This window comes from Pavona decussata, unplaced genomic scaffold (assembly GCF_977016875.1).
Source record: "Pavona decussata unplaced genomic scaffold, jaPavDecu1.1 SCAFFOLD_158, whole genome shotgun sequence".
Taxonomy (NCBI): domain Eukaryota; kingdom Metazoa; phylum Cnidaria; class Anthozoa; order Scleractinia; family Agariciidae; genus Pavona; species Pavona decussata.
Genome location: NW_028145570.1, coordinates 286,137 through 303,746, shown reverse-complemented (window position 1 = coordinate 303,746; position 17,610 = coordinate 286,137). Strand labels below are relative to the sequence as shown.

The following is a 17,610-nucleotide window of genomic DNA, read 5'->3' as shown; positions in this document are numbered from 1 at the left end:
CAAGTTGGCTATAATCATCTCACATCCCACAGGCGCGAGTGGAGTAATTGTTTTATTGAAAATTATCAAGAAATATTGCTAGATCTTGCTGATTTCGCGTTGCAAGAACAACCCGCAGAAAGCAATTTAATGGTCGCTATTTCTCGGGCATGGCTGGCTCATATACCATGGCCGATGAGCCAATCAAATCCCTGGAATTACATTATACAATGATCCAGTTTTCAACAAAAACTTGTATATAATTTTAAACACAGTGAACTAAAGAAACACAGGAAATTAAAATTTCTTGGATAAAGCAATAACTGCACCCAAATTGACCGAAAAACGCGAATTACCCACGCAAACGTTAATCTATGGAACATCCAGTGGGGATAATTGAAAAGCATTAGTTTCTAAAACAGTGGCGTGTACGGGAATTTCTATATCGATTGGAAATCTGACCGCCTTTCTTTGCGTTTTAGTCCATAAATTCAAGAATTTAAGAATTTCAAGTCCATAAATTTCAAGAACCCGGCAACGGCTTTGGAAACATCTTGCAACTACTGGATGTTCCGAAGAGTATATTGGTGGTGCGGGTACTGGTAATTTTACACACAAAATTTTAATTTTCCATGATTTTCGAAATAATACTTTGCTCTCAGACTGAGCCCGAAAACTTTTGCGCGTAACGCGGCCGGAAAGGTTAGCGACGAAGAATAATGGACTTTGCTTTGCGCTCTCTGTTTCACCTCAGGTTTTACACTGCCACGTATAACTTTGGAAGTGAGAAGGCCAAAAACATTTTTCAAAAATCTTAATTGAAAGGTTGACACTCATCTTAGATTAGCTTCACCGTGCTTTGACAAACTCTGGAAATAAAGAACCTCGGTGGAAAAACGGCGAAGCTCCAGATTAGCTCCACTCGGTTGAAATAAATACTGGTTGTTTTATAAAAAATGTAATTCTGTCGTCATCTTTTTATAAGACTTGAATTCGAAGACCTGGACTCGTGACCTGATATATAGCGCAGTCTGATTACCGCGCCATTCAGTACTCACCTATGCAAACACACTGCAAAACAGTCCGTATGTTTCGCGTTAGTCTGCCTTCGAACGAACAAGCTGGGGGAGCGCGGATTTTTCCCGCCTCAAACACTTTATGTTCGTGCAAGGTTTTCGACCGAGAATCCACGCATTCGGCTCTTTCTGTGATCGCATCTCACAAAAAAAACGACTGTCTTGCAACCAATCGGAGCAAAGCGTGTTCGCAACAAACTTGATGAGCTTTTTTAGTCTGCAGGACGTTTCATGATGATTGGGGCATCTGACGCGACAACCTTGTTCCACATTCTTGATTGATGTATGATTTTCAGAGCTTTTGAATTAAGAGTAAGCATTTTTTTGTCTCTGTTGACAAAAAGCTATAATTTTGTAAACGCCGTCCTAACTGAGCTGGGCAGCACTTCCCATCCGATTTCGTCTCTACCGTATCCCTTCGCCATTTGCCTCCTTCTCTTCTGCTTCCGATGAAAGTTTGTCAGAGTTGTTGGATCCAGCAGCGTTACAAGTATCGTTTCGGATTTGCTTCAGGAAAGACATAAGCCCTGCAAAGGTGCGAACAGGCGTGTGAGCGAGAAAGAGAAAGAGATTTAGAATTGTGTTTACAGCAAACGGCAGAAATACTACGTCACCATGTTTACCATACATTTACCGCTAGCTGGTTTTTTGGAGCACCGGTAATTTTGCGCTAGCATCAAAGGCCAGAATTGCTTTGTACCATCCTCATCTGTGTACTAATTTTTTCAAGAAAACATAAACGCGAATCTAACGTTTGCCGTTTGCCGTAAACGCGATTCTAAATCGCAGACATTTATTGTGGTCGAATACGACCTTTACCACGCGAACCTGATTGGTTAAATCGTCAATGACTATTGCGTTCGACGTAGAAAGAACGTACTCCTCAGGAGTAAACGCAATTAGTAATTGCGCTTGCAGTCGAGATTGTATGGGACAATCAGCGAATTAATGGATCTTGGGACGCGTATGTGACATCCCCGAGGATGACATCATCATCACTTAGCAAGGAGAGAGAGCCTGGGACTGAGATCATCAAACGCACTCCCTAATCTTTGATTATTAGTTTATTATGTTTATAATGTTGGTGTATCGAAATGTAAAACGTTTTACCAAATTAACCTAACTTACCAGACCCTCCCGTTCCTCGTAAGGCCATTCCCAACTCCTTGTTTTCTTTGCCTCTGTTTGCAGGAACAATGATGTACCTGCACATACATTAAACACGTACAAGTTTAAAGCTCTGTAAGAAAAGCTTGTGTTATGCTCTTTAACTATTCAAGACCATAATTCATATTCACTCTGTGTTCTCCAAGTGGACGTACAACTGACGACTGAAATAATTGGCTTTTTTTTGAAGTTATTACAGATTCAGCTTGAATGCGACGCCTAGAGAACAAAAATAAAAGAAATTTTTAAAAAAAGTTTATTCAAAAATTACTCACTTTCCGTTGTTTTTCGAAATGGGACTACTGGAAGGATCGCCATTTTGAACAACTTTCTGAGTCTGCTAGGGGTATACCAGATAGCTTTTGTGCTTGGAACGAAAGCAACAACAGATAGGCTCTTTTGGTCGTGAAATGCCAATTTTGAAACGACTCTATGCGGTCTTGAAAGTTGAACACTTTGAATCAAATAGGCTTTCGTGACACTCCAACCGTATCGTGAACAGCTGAATGGATCAGTGTGACATACAAAATCTCTTCCCCCGCGCGTCGCGTGTTCTCGCGGGAGGCGATTTTGGCGCCTCGCGCGTTTCCCTCGCTTACTATCCTTCAGAAAAAAATAACACTACTCATAGTCTAATCCAGCATGATGTGAACAAATATGTGCCATTGTTTTACCGTCTCCTTTTCACTATACACTGGATCACGACCGGATAGGTTTCTATAAAGTGTAACGGGATACAGCCCTACTTGATAAACGAGGTAATTACAGATGGGCTTTTCAATATCGTGAGGCCCAATACTTCACTGTCACAGACACCCCTTCGAAAAATTTCATTGGGTCCTAGCTTCCCACGACCAGCCAACAAGCAACAATTACCTGGTTACAACTTGCAAGTGAACATTTCTGAAATCCTTTAATTTTTCCACACACTGATTGTATTCTTCGAGTAGGAAGGGATCTCCACTTGAAACCACTTCCAAGAAAAAAATTAAAAACAATAATGTTTTATAAATCCAGGCAGAGGGAGAAAATGTGCAACACAGATAAACCATTTTATTGGTGAAAAAAAAAAGAGAATATATCTGAATAGGTTGATGAATACATGACAAGTGAAGTGACTACTTAAATAAATGAGTTAACGAAGAAGCGAAGCTAAACGTTCTCAAGTCGAATTAACTCAGAAAATAATTTGAGTCCTCCCAACAAGAGTCGAACCTGTGGCCTTCTAGGTGCCCGTAGGCAGGGTTTTCATTTGAGGCCGGAGGACGGACGTTTCGTCCGGTCTTTTGCCATTCCACGTCCGGTACTTTGAGATCAAGTTACCAAACATTTTTGAAAATCAAATAAATTCGCAATGATAAGCCAATGAAAATTCTGTTATTGCCATTCTCCCTCCCCCTCCCCCTACCAACTGACCATTCTCATTCAGTTATTTACTTTTTAAAGAGCATTTTAGCCTCCCCCTCCCCCTACCAACTGACCATTTTCATTCAGTTATTTACTTTTTAAAGAGCATTTTAGTAAGCGCCAGCATTGCCTAGAAAACTGTTTCTTTGGTTCCAGAAACGCTGGAAATGGCATTTCTGAGTATTCTATTTTAAAAATTTCAAGGGGGAGCATGCCCCCAGACCCCCCTAGGTGCTTGCGCCTTCGGCACTCGCGAGGCGCCTTACGGCGCCAAGAAAACATTCACGTCCGGTGCTTTCAGAAGTATGTCCGCTACTTTACAAAACAGTTGAAAACCCTGCGTAGGGAGTCCAACCTAGACTTTTAAAAGAACGCTTCTTCATTGAGGGTTATAAATAATTAAGCAAGGGCGAATTCCCCCACATACTTGATATTTGGTCAAAGTTGACCCGAGTGATTGGGTAACCCGTTTCACCAAGTGCGGCTTTTCGACATCAACAGACATATCTTTTTTTATAGTCCATATTTTTTATTGGTTTGGACGTACACAATCTTAGACCCTGTTCAGACTAGGTGCCCGTGCCAGGGCCCTGTGTACGGTCACTGAAAAGCACGTTGATCAGACTCGTTGGTTCCCAAGGACAGAGTAACCGTATTCGGTGCGTGAATTTTAGCGCCCGCCATTTTGTTTGCTGTATCGCAGAGAGGCATGGGGGAAAAGCGCGGGAACTGATCAAAATCCTGTTCTAACCAGTGCTCTTGCCAGTTAAGGACCGTGCCCCGTACTACCCGCTGAGGTAGTGTCCATGCCCGGGTACAGTTCTGAGATTTTTTCTCAGGCACCAAAGAAAGATATATTCAGGCCAGTGCCCGTACCCAAGAATGGGTACCGGGTGCCTAGTGTGAACGGGGCCTTAGAGGATGAACGGCTCACCGGCACCTAAGGGAACTGGTCAAAACAAACCAAAAATTATACGAATAAAACAGTGAATTCAAGATCATACACAAGCAAGACAAATCAGAGCGAAAAAAAAAAACAGAAAAAATTCTAGCACCTCGACACACGTTGTGGTTCTAAAAAAGGAAACTCACCAAACTTTCTAATAGAAGGTCCGTGTGCTACAGCCTCTATAAATGCACGGTGCTTGGGTGGCATGTAGTCACGCATTCTCTCTAAAAACCGACCACCTGAACAGCTATCTGGATATAGATAAGATAAATTTGGTCACAGGGAAAAACTTACTTCATCCGTTTTTGGTAACAGGAACTGCCATAATATTAAGTTTCATTTATTTTTTTTCTCTGTTCGTGAGCGGGCGGTATCGAGAGGGGTGTAGTTAGTATTAGTGTCGTTACCTTCCACTATCACGCTTTCAAAATCTACCTCAGTCAAAGAGATTTTCACGAATGAATAGAAAGAGATCCTCTCACGTTTCCTACGATTAGCATGTTATAACATCCCTCGGAGTTCCTTTATTAGCTACCCATGACACCGACACAACCTAATGATCACGTCCTCCAAGAACGTCCCGCTTCCGGAATCCTTCTCTGGACTCCCCCCCCCCCCCCTCCCCCCATCTTCAGTTTCCCTCGCCTCCTGTTTTCCCGGTATCTATTTTACTTCCTCCTGTAGCCTTCCTACCTACATCCCCCCTGATTCACTCACGCTGGTCTCTCCCACCCTCCACTTCCTTCCTAACTGGACAAACTCAGGAATCTCCACCCGAACAACGAAGTTGCCTTAAAAGATTTTAGGTCAGTTAGGAACGCTCCATATTGTCACAACCTGTGTTTAATTCAAAACATGGATTGACTTCAAAATACTGTTTTCAGGGCAGCTCTCGTAGCTGTTGGCGCTGTTCAAATAAGAGCAAAGTTTGAGTACCCAAAACGACAAAACGACAAAGGAGGGGAGTCGATTGTCTTCATAGCTCCACCACTCACATTGCCCTCGACTGCATCAAATAATTCGCTCTTTAACATTATGTTTGTCTTTCTACCTGTATCTTTTGAATGAAAGACGCCTAAAGCTGCATCCAGAACTTGAAAAACTGAGGATTCTGCTGCACTTCCACCAGAATACTGTAAACAAATAAAATCTGTTATGCTTCTATTTAAAAGAAGCATTTCAGATCAAAATACTTTGACATAAAACCTCGTTCTTTTCTAGATGAGCTAGCCTCCTTGGTGGATTATTTTGTCCTCCCTGGTCCATGGAAGATTCTAAAACGTTCCCTGGTCAATTTTATTCCTCCCTGGTGTGGAATTTGTGTGGTTTGCCGCCCGAGGAAGAAATTCTCGAACCCATCCCGTTTCCCCTTTGTATCCTTCACAACTGACATCTGAAATGAAACTGATCGATATTTGGTGCCGTCCTAAAAACGAGACTCTTTTCTGTAGTGAAGAAGCACGTGGTTCCCAGATCTACATCTTTTGAAAAATACCCTTCCTGGAAGACGCAGGAAAATACATCCGAGCTCATAAATTTAAAAATTTCCTGGCAGAGCATACCCTTAGACTGATAATGCTTTCCGCGCTCGCAAACCGTACGTACATGGCGAAAAAAAATATCAAGGTGCGCCGCTGGTGTGCAACGTGAACTAGAGTATGTGGATGAGTAAGATATTGAAAATCACACGTTTGTTGTCATATGAACACATTTTATAATTAACAATTATTCCACTTTTGCTAGTTGGATATGAGATGATAGTCAGTGAGGCGCACAGCGTCGAGTTGGTAGTTTTCTTTTTTGTCCGTACTCTTTTCAGTAACAACAGCTGTAAATTAGTATTGCTAGTGATAAACACTCACTTGCAGTGGTGTCTCACTAACACCTTCATAGATCAGACCGTCCGGTAAAGCTGGATTGCCATGCCACCTACAAAACAAGGAATCGTTCGGCTACGTTCATAGCATAACAGACAACTTTTGGGCCGGCCTAAAAACCATACCTCCTAAGCCTTCAGTTAACAAACGAGACACTGATCTTGGCATTAGTTTTATGCTGCAGCGCCGCTGTTATAGAACTTATCTTAACACATGAAACACTGATCTCGGTTCAGTGTACCGGAGCGTCGTCTCGCTCTCTTGTTAGTGGGACACTTTGTCCCGCATCGGTTTTTGTGCTGCACCAAGCATAATGACAGGTAACCCTATTTTAAGTCATATCTTCCCCATGAAGGGTGTGAAACGTAAAAAACCCCGGGGGATGTGCAGCTCGGTTTTCCAAACTCTGATCCTATTTCAGACTAAAACGTAATTTCCCGGTACCCTTTTGCAGTAGACGCGGCATTTAAAATTCACATCCATTTTCAGACCGCGTTCCTAGAATCCAGACCTATTTTTGGACTGTCCGACCAAAATGGTTAAAATCTATACTCTGGTTCTGACCAAAACAAAAACAATACCTTTTCGTGCCGCAAATACCCATATAGGTTACTTAGGGGAGTACTTCTCCCCCGAGAAAGCCTATGTCATTCTTTGAATAAACACGCAAAAATTAAACAAAAAAGCTGTTTGCAAATAATTCATGGAGGCACTACCATGTGAACACTCAAATGAAAGTTCTTCCAATGGTGCTGTGATATTTATATTCGACATTTTCCAAGAAAAACAAATTGGAAGGTTTACTTTACAGTTACTTGAGTGACGCTGTCTCACTTACCCAGCAAGATAAGGCCTTAGATTATTGTAAAATTCATCAGGATCGACAACCTCTACAAATAAACCAAGGACATTAATAAGCTTGGAACACAAATAATTCAACATTACAATTGAATAAGCCTGACTCTGGGGCGGAGGAAGGAAAAGGGAAGGGAGAGAGGGAATTAAAGTTTACAGGAAAGGAAACACGTTTTTGTTTGAGGCTGGCCAAATTAAATAACTGTAGAAAATTACATGACAGTATCCAAAGGAGATGAGTGTCTGCTTGAGGTATTCAGACACAGGAAAACTCACTATGTTTTCCAGGCATATTTTGAAGTAGAAACTCAGGCTTTGCTGTGGACATCTCGATTGAATTTACTGCCTCAAAATGTAAGAAGTGTCAGTCGAACAAATACACAATAAAATTTATTTACCGTTAGTCCGTAAAAATGATGCTATAAGTTTTGTTATTGTGTCCTTGATGGACTTTAAGGCTTTTAAGAGCCCTGTCCTATCAGCATTCTTAACAGACTGAAAACAGAAAACACAGCAGTAAATTATCTGATTGAGTATAAATGTTCAAAAAAGTAATTCATGTAAACAGGGCAATGGCTTAGATAAGTTTCATTTAATTTGTTCAGTACCTTTTATGTACATATTATGAAGCCTGGTGTTTGTTAATTAGAGACCAATGTTTAAAGGTTTGTCTATTCAAGTCGGAAGGTGACTGTATATTGGATGGGGGTGGGGGTTACTCCTCTATACAAGTTATATAGGTATGTGTGGGTCCAAAGGTATGATTTTTGAGCCATTTTTGTCTGAAATAATAAGGTATAGATTTTAACCATTTTGGTCTAAAAGACTGAAAATGGGTATGGATTCTAGAGAAACAGGTATTTACTGACTACAAACTAACTGATCATGACCAAACCTGGTGGTAATCTTTGAAAGATCCTCAAGGATCTTTGAATATCTGCATAAGGATGTTAATGGATCTTGAAGAATCCATAAGGTCTTCACTTCTAACCCTGAAAGACCTTCAAGGATCCTGCATAATCTCATAACAATCCTTGAATTCTCTGCACAGATTGTAAAGAATCTTGCAGGATCCTGTGGACACAGCTCTTGAGAGATCTTGCTATTCTGATCTTAAAGCATGCATTCACCTTAGGATCCTACATGAATCATGAAAGACTTAAACAGGATCCTAAAAATCTTACAAGGATCCTGCAGGATTTTACAGGCCTCTAAATAATCTTATAAATAGGACCCTGGGAAGAATTTTACAAGGGAAGCCAGCATGCTCAAGACTTTGCGGAAATTCCTTATAAATATAAACAAGAAATTCTGTTAATATTTACTTTATATTTTTTCTGGATGAATGTAATATAATTATATTGTTTACATAGTGTATATGGTATGAAGTGTTTAAATATTATTTATTACGGTATATAGCGTATATCGTTCATTATAGTGTATATCATTATAAAGAGTTTGCACAAAAAATTAAATAGTTAAGAGAAATGCTAACAAAATGTGAAAATAAATGAACTGAATTTTAAGCAAGCTCTGACCTTTTGTCCATCAATGATACCCTAAAAAACAAAATAAGAACAAAACAAACAAAATATTGACCTTTTAAAAACAACAAAAAAATATCAGTGTCCCATTTCTAAACTGTTTGAGAATGACACAGCATTTTTGTGGTCAGCTGCACTGGACTGCAAAGCACAAGGTTGATAAACACTCAATCATGTACTAAATAACTTGCCAAAAGCAGGAAATATTGGGAAATGTAATGAAATGCTGACAGTAAACCTGTTATTGAAAAGCAATACACCAGGGGATATGGGGGGGAGGGGGAGCATTAGACTTGTAGTTTGTTCATGAAAACTTAAGCATCAGTCTTTTCCTCAGATTTATTTTAGTGATGGGGGATCTAAAGGACAGGTCTAGGGTGCCTGCCCCCCCCCCCCCCCAATCTTATTCTCTAAAAACAAAATGGCATTTTTTTTAATAATAACTTTTATTATACATTTGCACGCCAGGCCATGGGCCCCCACTTTAGAACATGTCTTTGATCCACCAATGCTCAACACAGTCATAAACCCATGGCATTAATATTATTTATTTACCAGTACTTAGTTTTTTCTGAACTCACTAGTATGAATATACTGTCATGTTATTTATATAAATCATGTGCTCTTACATGCAGTTTTTTTCCAAAATCTAACTCCATTTGAAGAGGTATTGCCACAAATCCTTTCTCTGTGGATGAACCTGTGATCGTGACAGCCAAATCCATGTTGCTGGAAGTAAAAGGTGGCTGTTAGATGCTTACTCACATTGATATCAATTTAAAATTAAAGTCAGCATTCATTGTACCAATCCATAATTTAGAACCGATTAAGATCAACTTGATAATGATACCATAACTTCAGTCAGTCAATAATAATAATAATTACTTGGTATGTCGGTCAGTCAGTCAGTCTGAGTCAGTCAGTCAGGTCAGTCAATCCAACAGTCAGTATAATAGTCAGTCAGTGAAAAAGTCAGTCATTCAGTCAAGCAAGCAGCCAGTCACTCAGTAAGTCACACTCAAGATCTGTGGTCAATCAGTCAGTCACCAGTCTGCCAGTCACTCTGACAGTCAGACAATCAGTCAGTCAGTCAGTCAGTCAGTCAGTCAGCCAGCCAGTCAATTAGTCAGTCAGCCGGACAGCAGTCATCAGTCAGTCAGACAGTCAGTCAATCAATCATTCAACAGTCTCTAGTCATGGGTCAGTCCATCTGCAGTAAATCAATCAAGCAATCAATCAATCATAATGATTGAATGTGCTTTTCCAGAAAATATACATACCCATCCCATACGAAGTCATTTGGTTTGGACCCCTTACCCCCACCCCTTTGGAAACTGCAATAAATATAGCTTCATACTTCCCTTTAATTAACTCCCCCTTGGAAAAGGCCTACCTTCCCACAATATGCTAATAATTTAAATTAATCAGTCACTTCGTCAGTCAGTCCGCCTCAGTTAATTTCTTGAAAAAGTAAAACATACAGCCTGTAAAAGGATGGTAACTCCTATGTCACAATCAACAAAATCTTTTATTTTACTCAACTCATTTATATACAGAAAATACTAATTCCCTCTGCTTGATAAAATAATTTAAAAATAATTATAAAAAACAATTTATAATATTACCGGTAATATGAAAGAAAAAAGAAAAGATAAATTATGTGACAATGATACATAATTATATAAAAAAGTTAGAAAATTAATGACAAAACTTACTCCATACTAAGAGGCCTCCAGTCAGGAAATTATAAGGCAAAGGTGAAACAAAAAAGGAAAAGAAACACAAATGAAACAGAAAACGCAACAGTCCTCAAAACATGTTAGTAACAAATATTGCAAAATATTAATAAAACAAAATCAAACTAATAACAGTCTAAGGATTTTTTGTCAAGGCATAGGAACACAACTTATAACTAATTGACAAGAAAACTTCACCTTATTCTCTGCAAGATAGTTTAATCAAATCCCAAATGAAAAATAATGGGCAGAGCATAGTCAAATAATGATGGATACCAGGAATGGGGCTTCAAAAGATCTCAAGGCTCAGACCATTAGCATCAAATGGACACACAAAATGTGCAGTTCCAGAAAATATCCATACTCCCCCCATGTGTTAAATACACACCCCGTCCCCCCAGAAAATTCCAGTTCAGCTTCATACTTCACTTCTAGAATTTTGACTTTAAAGACCCCCCTCCCCCAAGGAATTTCCAATGACCTTCCATGGGGTGGGTATGGATTTTTTCTGGAACTGCACAATAATCGCACCATATTTACAAATTTTTACAAGCATGGCAAACAATAATGGGGTTATTATTGAGCAACCTGGATCTATTAAATATAAATGCTAAAGAACATGAGTTGTGAAGATCTGAGTCTGAATGGGACTTCTTGTTTCTGCTGTGGATGTGAAAAGCCGTAATAATGGCTACAAAGGTGGCAAATAATAAGCTGATTGCTTTATATATTTACAAGCTTAAGGTTATTAGGAAACATAATTATTATATTCATGATTTTATGTTCAGCTTACCGGTTTGGATCAATATATTTCCAGTTGTAAAGAGCATAACTACAGTGTGTTATTACAGGAGGAATATCTATGGCATATTTAAAAACATCTGCAAGTTAGACTTTACAATCCAACAAAAACTGGTAACTAAATTCTTTCATGTCAATAATTTGGCTTTGTTAGGAAAGACTTCCTCAGGGTAACTAAGGAAAATGAACAGTATATCAGGCCCGTAGCAAGGCTAAAACAACTGAGGGGGCTTAGCAAAATGGTGAAACAAAACCACCCCCCCCCCCCCACTCGTCACTCAAAAACAGACTGATTTGGGAGTTTAAGATGCAACAAGAACATAAACCCCCCCCCCCCCCCCCCCCGTAGATTTAGTAAGTAAAACAATAACTTTGCACCTGAATCTCACTCTTAGGTACATGTTTTGGATCATGTTTACTATAGGTAGTGTCGACCGATATATCGACTGCTATATCGGTCGAGACTCGGTCGATAGTCAGTCCACAGTAGGTCAATAGTCGGTCGAGACTCGATCAAGAGGAGAGATAGACTATCGGCCGAGTATCAGTCAATATTTCGTAGACGCACCTCGACCGTGTTGGTGGTAAATCGGTCAACTGTTGGTGGTATATCGGTCAACTATCGGTGATATATTGGTCAACTGTTGGTTGCATATCGGTTTTGTGTTAATTTAGCAGGTGAGTCTAATGGCTATCTTTTTTAAGCGTAACGTCATTAATAAATATAATTATCATGCAATGGGGGAAAATGTTGCAGTGTGAGGCACAATTACTTTATGAAGCGAACCGAAGAGCACTGGGAGTTAGGGACATGGTAATTTGTTTTTCCAGTTTGTATCATCACCGATCTTCTGATTTCTAGCTTTTAAACAGAACCAGTCAGAGCCTAAGTTGAATCTGCTGGCCTGTGGTCCTGCAGTCGAAGAATAATTATTGAACGATACATCAGTTAAGTATCGACCAACTATCGTCGAAGTATCGGTGAACTAAAAGCTATATCGGCCGACATACATCTCAACCGATATATCGACCGACTATCGACTGAGTCTCGACCGCTATGTCGACTGATATAGCGGTTGATATATCAGTCGACCCTACCTATAGTAAACATGATCCCATGTTTTTGCCTTTTCTTTAATGTGGACTACTACGTGAAGTTTCCTAATTTCACGTTTGAAAGAGGACTTAGACAAACGACAACAAATTTTTCTTTCTCTTTTTAAATTTGGAATCGGGCAGTAAGAATCCGACCGCAGGAGAATTTTTTTTTCTGGTCTTGAGGACATATTTGTGTGGCTTTTTTGTGTGACAACGCGGGAACACTAAATTGTTATAAACTAAGGACATTTGTATTGCTTAAAATGAGCGGATGTCTTAGAAAACAAGTAGTTTATTTTGACAGCTTTCACGGCTTCAGATTGGTTGATTTCAATCCATTTTGATTCTTGTTGCCGATTCACAAGATAGGAGTGCCTGTTAGCGAAGGAAACTGACAGGTAGTAAACAGACTATTAAAGGTTGTGAAAAGGCACTTGCAGCATCAGAATTCAACATTAATTTGTTTTAATTATATATTTTTGGGCACATTGCTCTTTAACTTCCAAAAATTCTGATGGGGGGGGGGGGGGGGCTCAAGCCCCCCCTGCCCCTCCACCCGCTATGGGCCTGTATATACAAGCTTGCACAACATGCCCAACTGGTAAACTACATTTATCTACTTTTATCAAATTTGCTTTTATTGAAATTGCATTCCTTAAATAATTTGTTGTACATTGTAAGAGGATTGATATTTTAATGTAATGCGCTAGAATTACTATTATTATAATAATTTATCGATTTTATTGATATTGTATTCCTTAAATTGTTGTACATTGTAAAAGCATTGAGATTTTAATGTAATGCACTAGAATTATTATAATTATTATTATTATTATTATTATTATTATTATTATCGATTTTATTATTATTATTATTATTATTATTATTATTATTATTATTATTATTATTATTAAATTGACTCCTGAATATCACTGGCTTGAATTTGATGAATTAATAGCTTGATAACATTTGCTAAAAACTCAAACAACTAAGCGAAAGATTGCTAGAATGTTCCTTTTGCAGTCAAATTTTCACATGCACTGTTTTCCCTCCAAGCCCTCCAATTATTTAAGAACTAAGAATTTAAGCTTGCCTAATAAATCAATAAATATATTATGTACACAATACATTTTTACTCATTTACCCAAATGGTTAGCTACTGCCACCCAAGGAACTGCCAAACACTTTGGAAGGACCTGTAACCAAAATTAAATTTCATGACAATTTTCTTTTAAGCTGGTGTTATGCTTAAACTGTATCATCTGAATAATAACCTACAATTATTTATTTATAACAAATACATCTGGCAGAAATGTCAATCTCTTAAGGTCAGAAATCTGCAGATGCTTTCTTGTGTGCCATAAACCACCCCTCAGCAAATGGCCCAAGCTGACCCCGCCTGCAATATTTTTTTGAAGAGATGGGGGGGAGGGGCTTTAATTAACAAACTAGGTGAAAGATGCTAAAAATGCACCAAAAGGAACCATAACATGATTATTTGCGAGACTAAAATCTTGTGGATATTTTTGGAAAAATTTGGGCTTAAAACCTTAGTTGATTCCAGAGACGGTGTGACCCATATGGGCAACTGGGAGATTTAACGTTCCATATCTGGGAGAGTTGGCTGCATATCTACTTCTGTCAGTTGTACCTTGACAACTCCTGCGTCTCCTTTGCACCACACATAGGCATGAGAAATGCAAGCAAGAACCAAATGAGCCCTCTTCCACTCATCTTCTGAGGACAGCTTGGTATGGTCTAACAAGGGCAGCTACAAATTTAAAAATAAAATGAAATGTGGATCTTACCCATCACCTACAGGTCAAGACTAACAAAGCAAACTCTGCATTTAAAATTTTATTCAAACAGTAGTCAGGTTCAATTTTTATTCATTTTTGTGGTAGGAGGATCCTAAATGGTGAATAGACAGGTGCCACTCATTAATCTCTCTTGCTCACACCGGCTTTAAATCTCTCAGAAGGCAGGTATCATGTTCAGAGTAAATGGATACAAGATACCCCCCTCTCCTAGGGGGTGGGAGTACTCCCCTAGTAGAAAGCTAGGTATATAGTTTTGTGTAGCCCCAAGGGGTTTTATGGTTTTTTAGCTGTTTTGATCTGGAAATGGGTATAGATTTTCACGGACTTGGTATGAAAGTCTGAAATGGGTATGGATTTTACAGGAATGGGTTTGATATGGATTCTAGAAAGCAGGGAGTCACGTCTCGAAAGGGATACTGGAAAATTAGACATTATGGTCTGAAACAGGATCAGGGTTTGGAGATCTGAGCCGCACACGCCCACCAAAAGTTCCGGGGGTCCCACCTTCTAATAAAAGCCTTGTGCAATGGTCAAAAAATTGGAAATCTGTCACTGCCTCGATAAAAATCTTCCTCTTCAGTCACTGACTTGAATCCTGCAATTTTTCCAACTTGCGCATCTTTGTAGTCATCCTTGGAGACCCATGCAGGGGCAGTTAGTTGGATAGAAGGGAACTTTCATCCACGAACATCCCTTCTACCTGACTAACTGCCCCTGGGTCTCCAAGGATGCATTGTAGTGAAAACAGTACTGGAAAGGAAAGTATTCCTTTAGTTGATAGCTTTTATTAATTAAAAGAAACTTAAAGAAACTTAAAAGTAACAATTAACTTCTTTTACAGTTCTATCACAGACTGAACCAATATTGAAAGTGAAGAAGTACTCAATAGTTTTCATTTGCATTGCCATACTTAAGCTACAATTTCATCCAGACTCAAAATTTGTCTGAAGAACGAACAATGTATTGCATGACTTAGGATGAAGTTTAACCTCATAATTTATAAGTTTCCTTACATGTTTAATCATCTGTCGCAACCCTTCAGCATCTTTTACCAGGCAAGGTAAGTTTCGAGCAACTTCCTCCCAAGGAGAAAAATACTCTGGTAAACATTGCTGAAAATGAAAGAAAAAAATTAAACAAACAAATAATAATAGAAATTCTTAGTAAAAACTCAATATTGAAAATTACAGAGTAACTAGTCTCAATATTGATTTCCTGATAATGAGCCAAAACCCATTCATTGATTAGTTTTTTTCCCATCAGTCCAATACCTTGCCTTCTTTTAGGTAAAACCTTATCAGTTTACCAAAGGTCATCATGATCCCTGCCAGGGGACTGAAGTGGGTGTTCACTGCTTTGCAATTTTGACCTTGCTTTGCTTCATAATGGACATATTTAAACACAGTCTTGATGAACAGCAGTTGTAAAAAAACCTTCATATCACTGAAGTTTCCAGGTCTCAGGTGTCTGGGTCTTAGCTTTCAGGGGGCTTTAGGTGTTAGTTTTCTGCAGGATAATTATACTGTTCGCACTCATGCCAACTCTCCCGGATACGGAACGAATCTCCCGGTCTCCCGTACGGGTGACTAAACCTCCCGGATAAACGCGACTTGGCGTTTTATTTGCATAATAGGCTAGTATTTCAACTCAAATGTTCCATAAATTTAACAAATAATGTGTCATGGCTACATTTGCATACCTGTTTTACCCAATCCGCCACAAACTTTGACGGAAACCAAAGAAAATACGCTTTTTGTCATCATTGCAATATAAACGACTTTCTGATTGGATAAACGTTCAACCAATTAAAGAGCAGGACAAAAAAAGCTCTAGTGTTGTGCGAATTTTGTGCCAACAAGGTGGGGGGGGGGGGTAAGAGCATCAATTTTGCTTAGGGGGGAGGGTAAGGTTAATAACGGGGGGGGGGGGGTGCTCAGAAGAAAAAATCTCCAGATTTCAGATCTTCACAGGTTGGCATCTCTGTGTTCGTATATGGAAAATTGAAATAAATCAACTCATTTCTGAAAAATTTGAAATGTGGAAAAAAAAAACAAACAAAACTTAAACAAGAATAAAAAATTGTTACTGGTAAGCATGTGATTTATAATTTGATAGAGGGGTTTAAGTTAAGAGGTCTTTAAACTCAGGAATTTGTGTGTGTCAATGCTGCATGCTGTGGATCAAGACAGACTTAAAAATCTGGGCACCAGGGCAAAGGGAAAGTATAAAACTCAACTGGAATTTCTGGAGGTGTGCAGGCGTGTGTTTGGGTGGGTGGGGGATGGATATTTTCTGGAACATAACTTAATTACACAATTCCTTGAAACTTCCATCAAAAAAATGTCCTCTAAAATGTATATAGGACAATTTGTGGCAATATGTTACATTTGAGTCCTCCAAACTCGCTCAGAACGCATTGTTTGACTGGTTCTGTTTGACTAAGCACAACTTGTGAGTTTTGGACATCTTCGCCAATGTTCGGTAAATCGTTGGAATATCTTCGGTGATGTTCGGAAATTTTCAAAATACCCTCGGAAACAAGGGTATATTATGAGGACAAAGATAAAAAGATCACGAAATTGCGCAAGCTGGTGCGATGTCCCAAATCGCGGATTTACCGCGAAAGACCGCGAAAAGGGTTTGCTTCCTAGCAGTTCCTAGCCAGTGGAGTTCGGAGGTTTCAGATGTAAGATTTTGTGTGACTCTTCAGAAGTCACTTGACTGTGTAGAGTCTCTTAAGAAACACATCAAGATTTAATGAAATTGCAATTGGTTAAATTTCCACACAGAAAATAAATTATTTAATACTTTTAAGAATTGTAAATCCTTCAGAATGTTTAATCGCGAGTGGCAACGAGTTTGAACAGATCGAGTCGAGTCAACAAAAGGGTATTTTGTTTACATTAAGCCAATTCTAAAATAAAAGCAAGAAATCTTAGATTTATCTGTTATTTTCTAGCAGTAAGATATACTTACCAAAGGCTCTTTTTCCGGGATAAACCCAAAAACCGGGGAAATGTCAAATTCCTGAAGTGTTGAGGGAACGGAGGCCATTTGTGAACACGCCGGGGAGTCTGGGAATGAGTTTTTAAACTAACTTTTTTACTCGGGGATCGGATCGGGGTTGATCGGGGATACCATCGGGGATTTTCTCTTGCCGGGTGATGAGCAGTTGTTCCGACACTGTCAGAAGGATTTCCGGAAAGATGTCGAGCGCGCTGGTGTTCCGTTGTGATCCCTACACCGTAGTATTCCGGTGTCTCGTGTTTTCATATTCTTCAGTTCCTGTGTTCCATGACAA

At 39.2% G+C, this 17,610-nt stretch overlaps 1 protein-coding gene across 4 annotated transcripts; it reads right to left on the bottom strand.

Moving 5' to 3' along the window:
* Positions 1–439: 439 nt before the first annotated feature.
* LOC146464975 (indoleamine 2,3-dioxygenase 2-like) lies at positions 440–17,404 on the bottom strand. Of its 4 annotated transcripts, XM_085129078.1 has the most exons (16): positions 17,286–17,404; positions 15,323–15,421; positions 14,141–14,260; positions 13,634–13,685; positions 11,384–11,450; positions 10,570–10,584; positions 9,484–9,583; positions 8,849–8,869; positions 7,709–7,805; positions 7,294–7,345; positions 6,441–6,507; positions 5,630–5,711; positions 4,722–4,829; positions 3,099–3,195; positions 2,184–2,260; positions 440–1,582 (listed from the first exon to the last, which is right to left on the bottom strand). In XM_085129078.1, exons 1-16 carry the CDS (start codon positions 17,361–17,363, stop codon positions 1,461–1,463), a joined length of 1,254 nt encoding a protein of 417 aa, XP_084985204.1. In that variant the 5' UTR covers positions 17,364–17,404; the 3' UTR covers positions 440–1,460. The 4 variants fall into 4 exon arrangements, with proteins under 4 accessions (XP_084985204.1, XP_084985205.1, XP_084985207.1 ...); XM_085129079.1 differs by lacking the exon at positions 10,570–10,584; XM_085129081.1 differs by lacking the exon at positions 15,323–15,421 and having other exon boundaries at positions 17,286–17,378.
* Positions 17,405–17,610: the final 206 nt, after the last annotated feature.

Coding starts and splice junctions, on each gene's coding strand:
- LOC146464975 (XM_085129078.1), bottom strand. CDS start 17,363: ATGGCCTCCGTTCCCTCAACACTTCAGGAATTTGACATTTCCCCGGTT. Junction 14,261..15,322: donor TGCGACAGATGATTAAACAT/GTAAGGAAACTT, acceptor TTAAATTTGTAG/CTGCCCTTGTTAGACCATAC. Junction 3,196..4,721: donor ACCTTCTATTAGAAAGTTTG/GTGAGTTTCCTT, acceptor TTTTCTTGGAAG/TGGTTTCAAGTGGAGATCCC.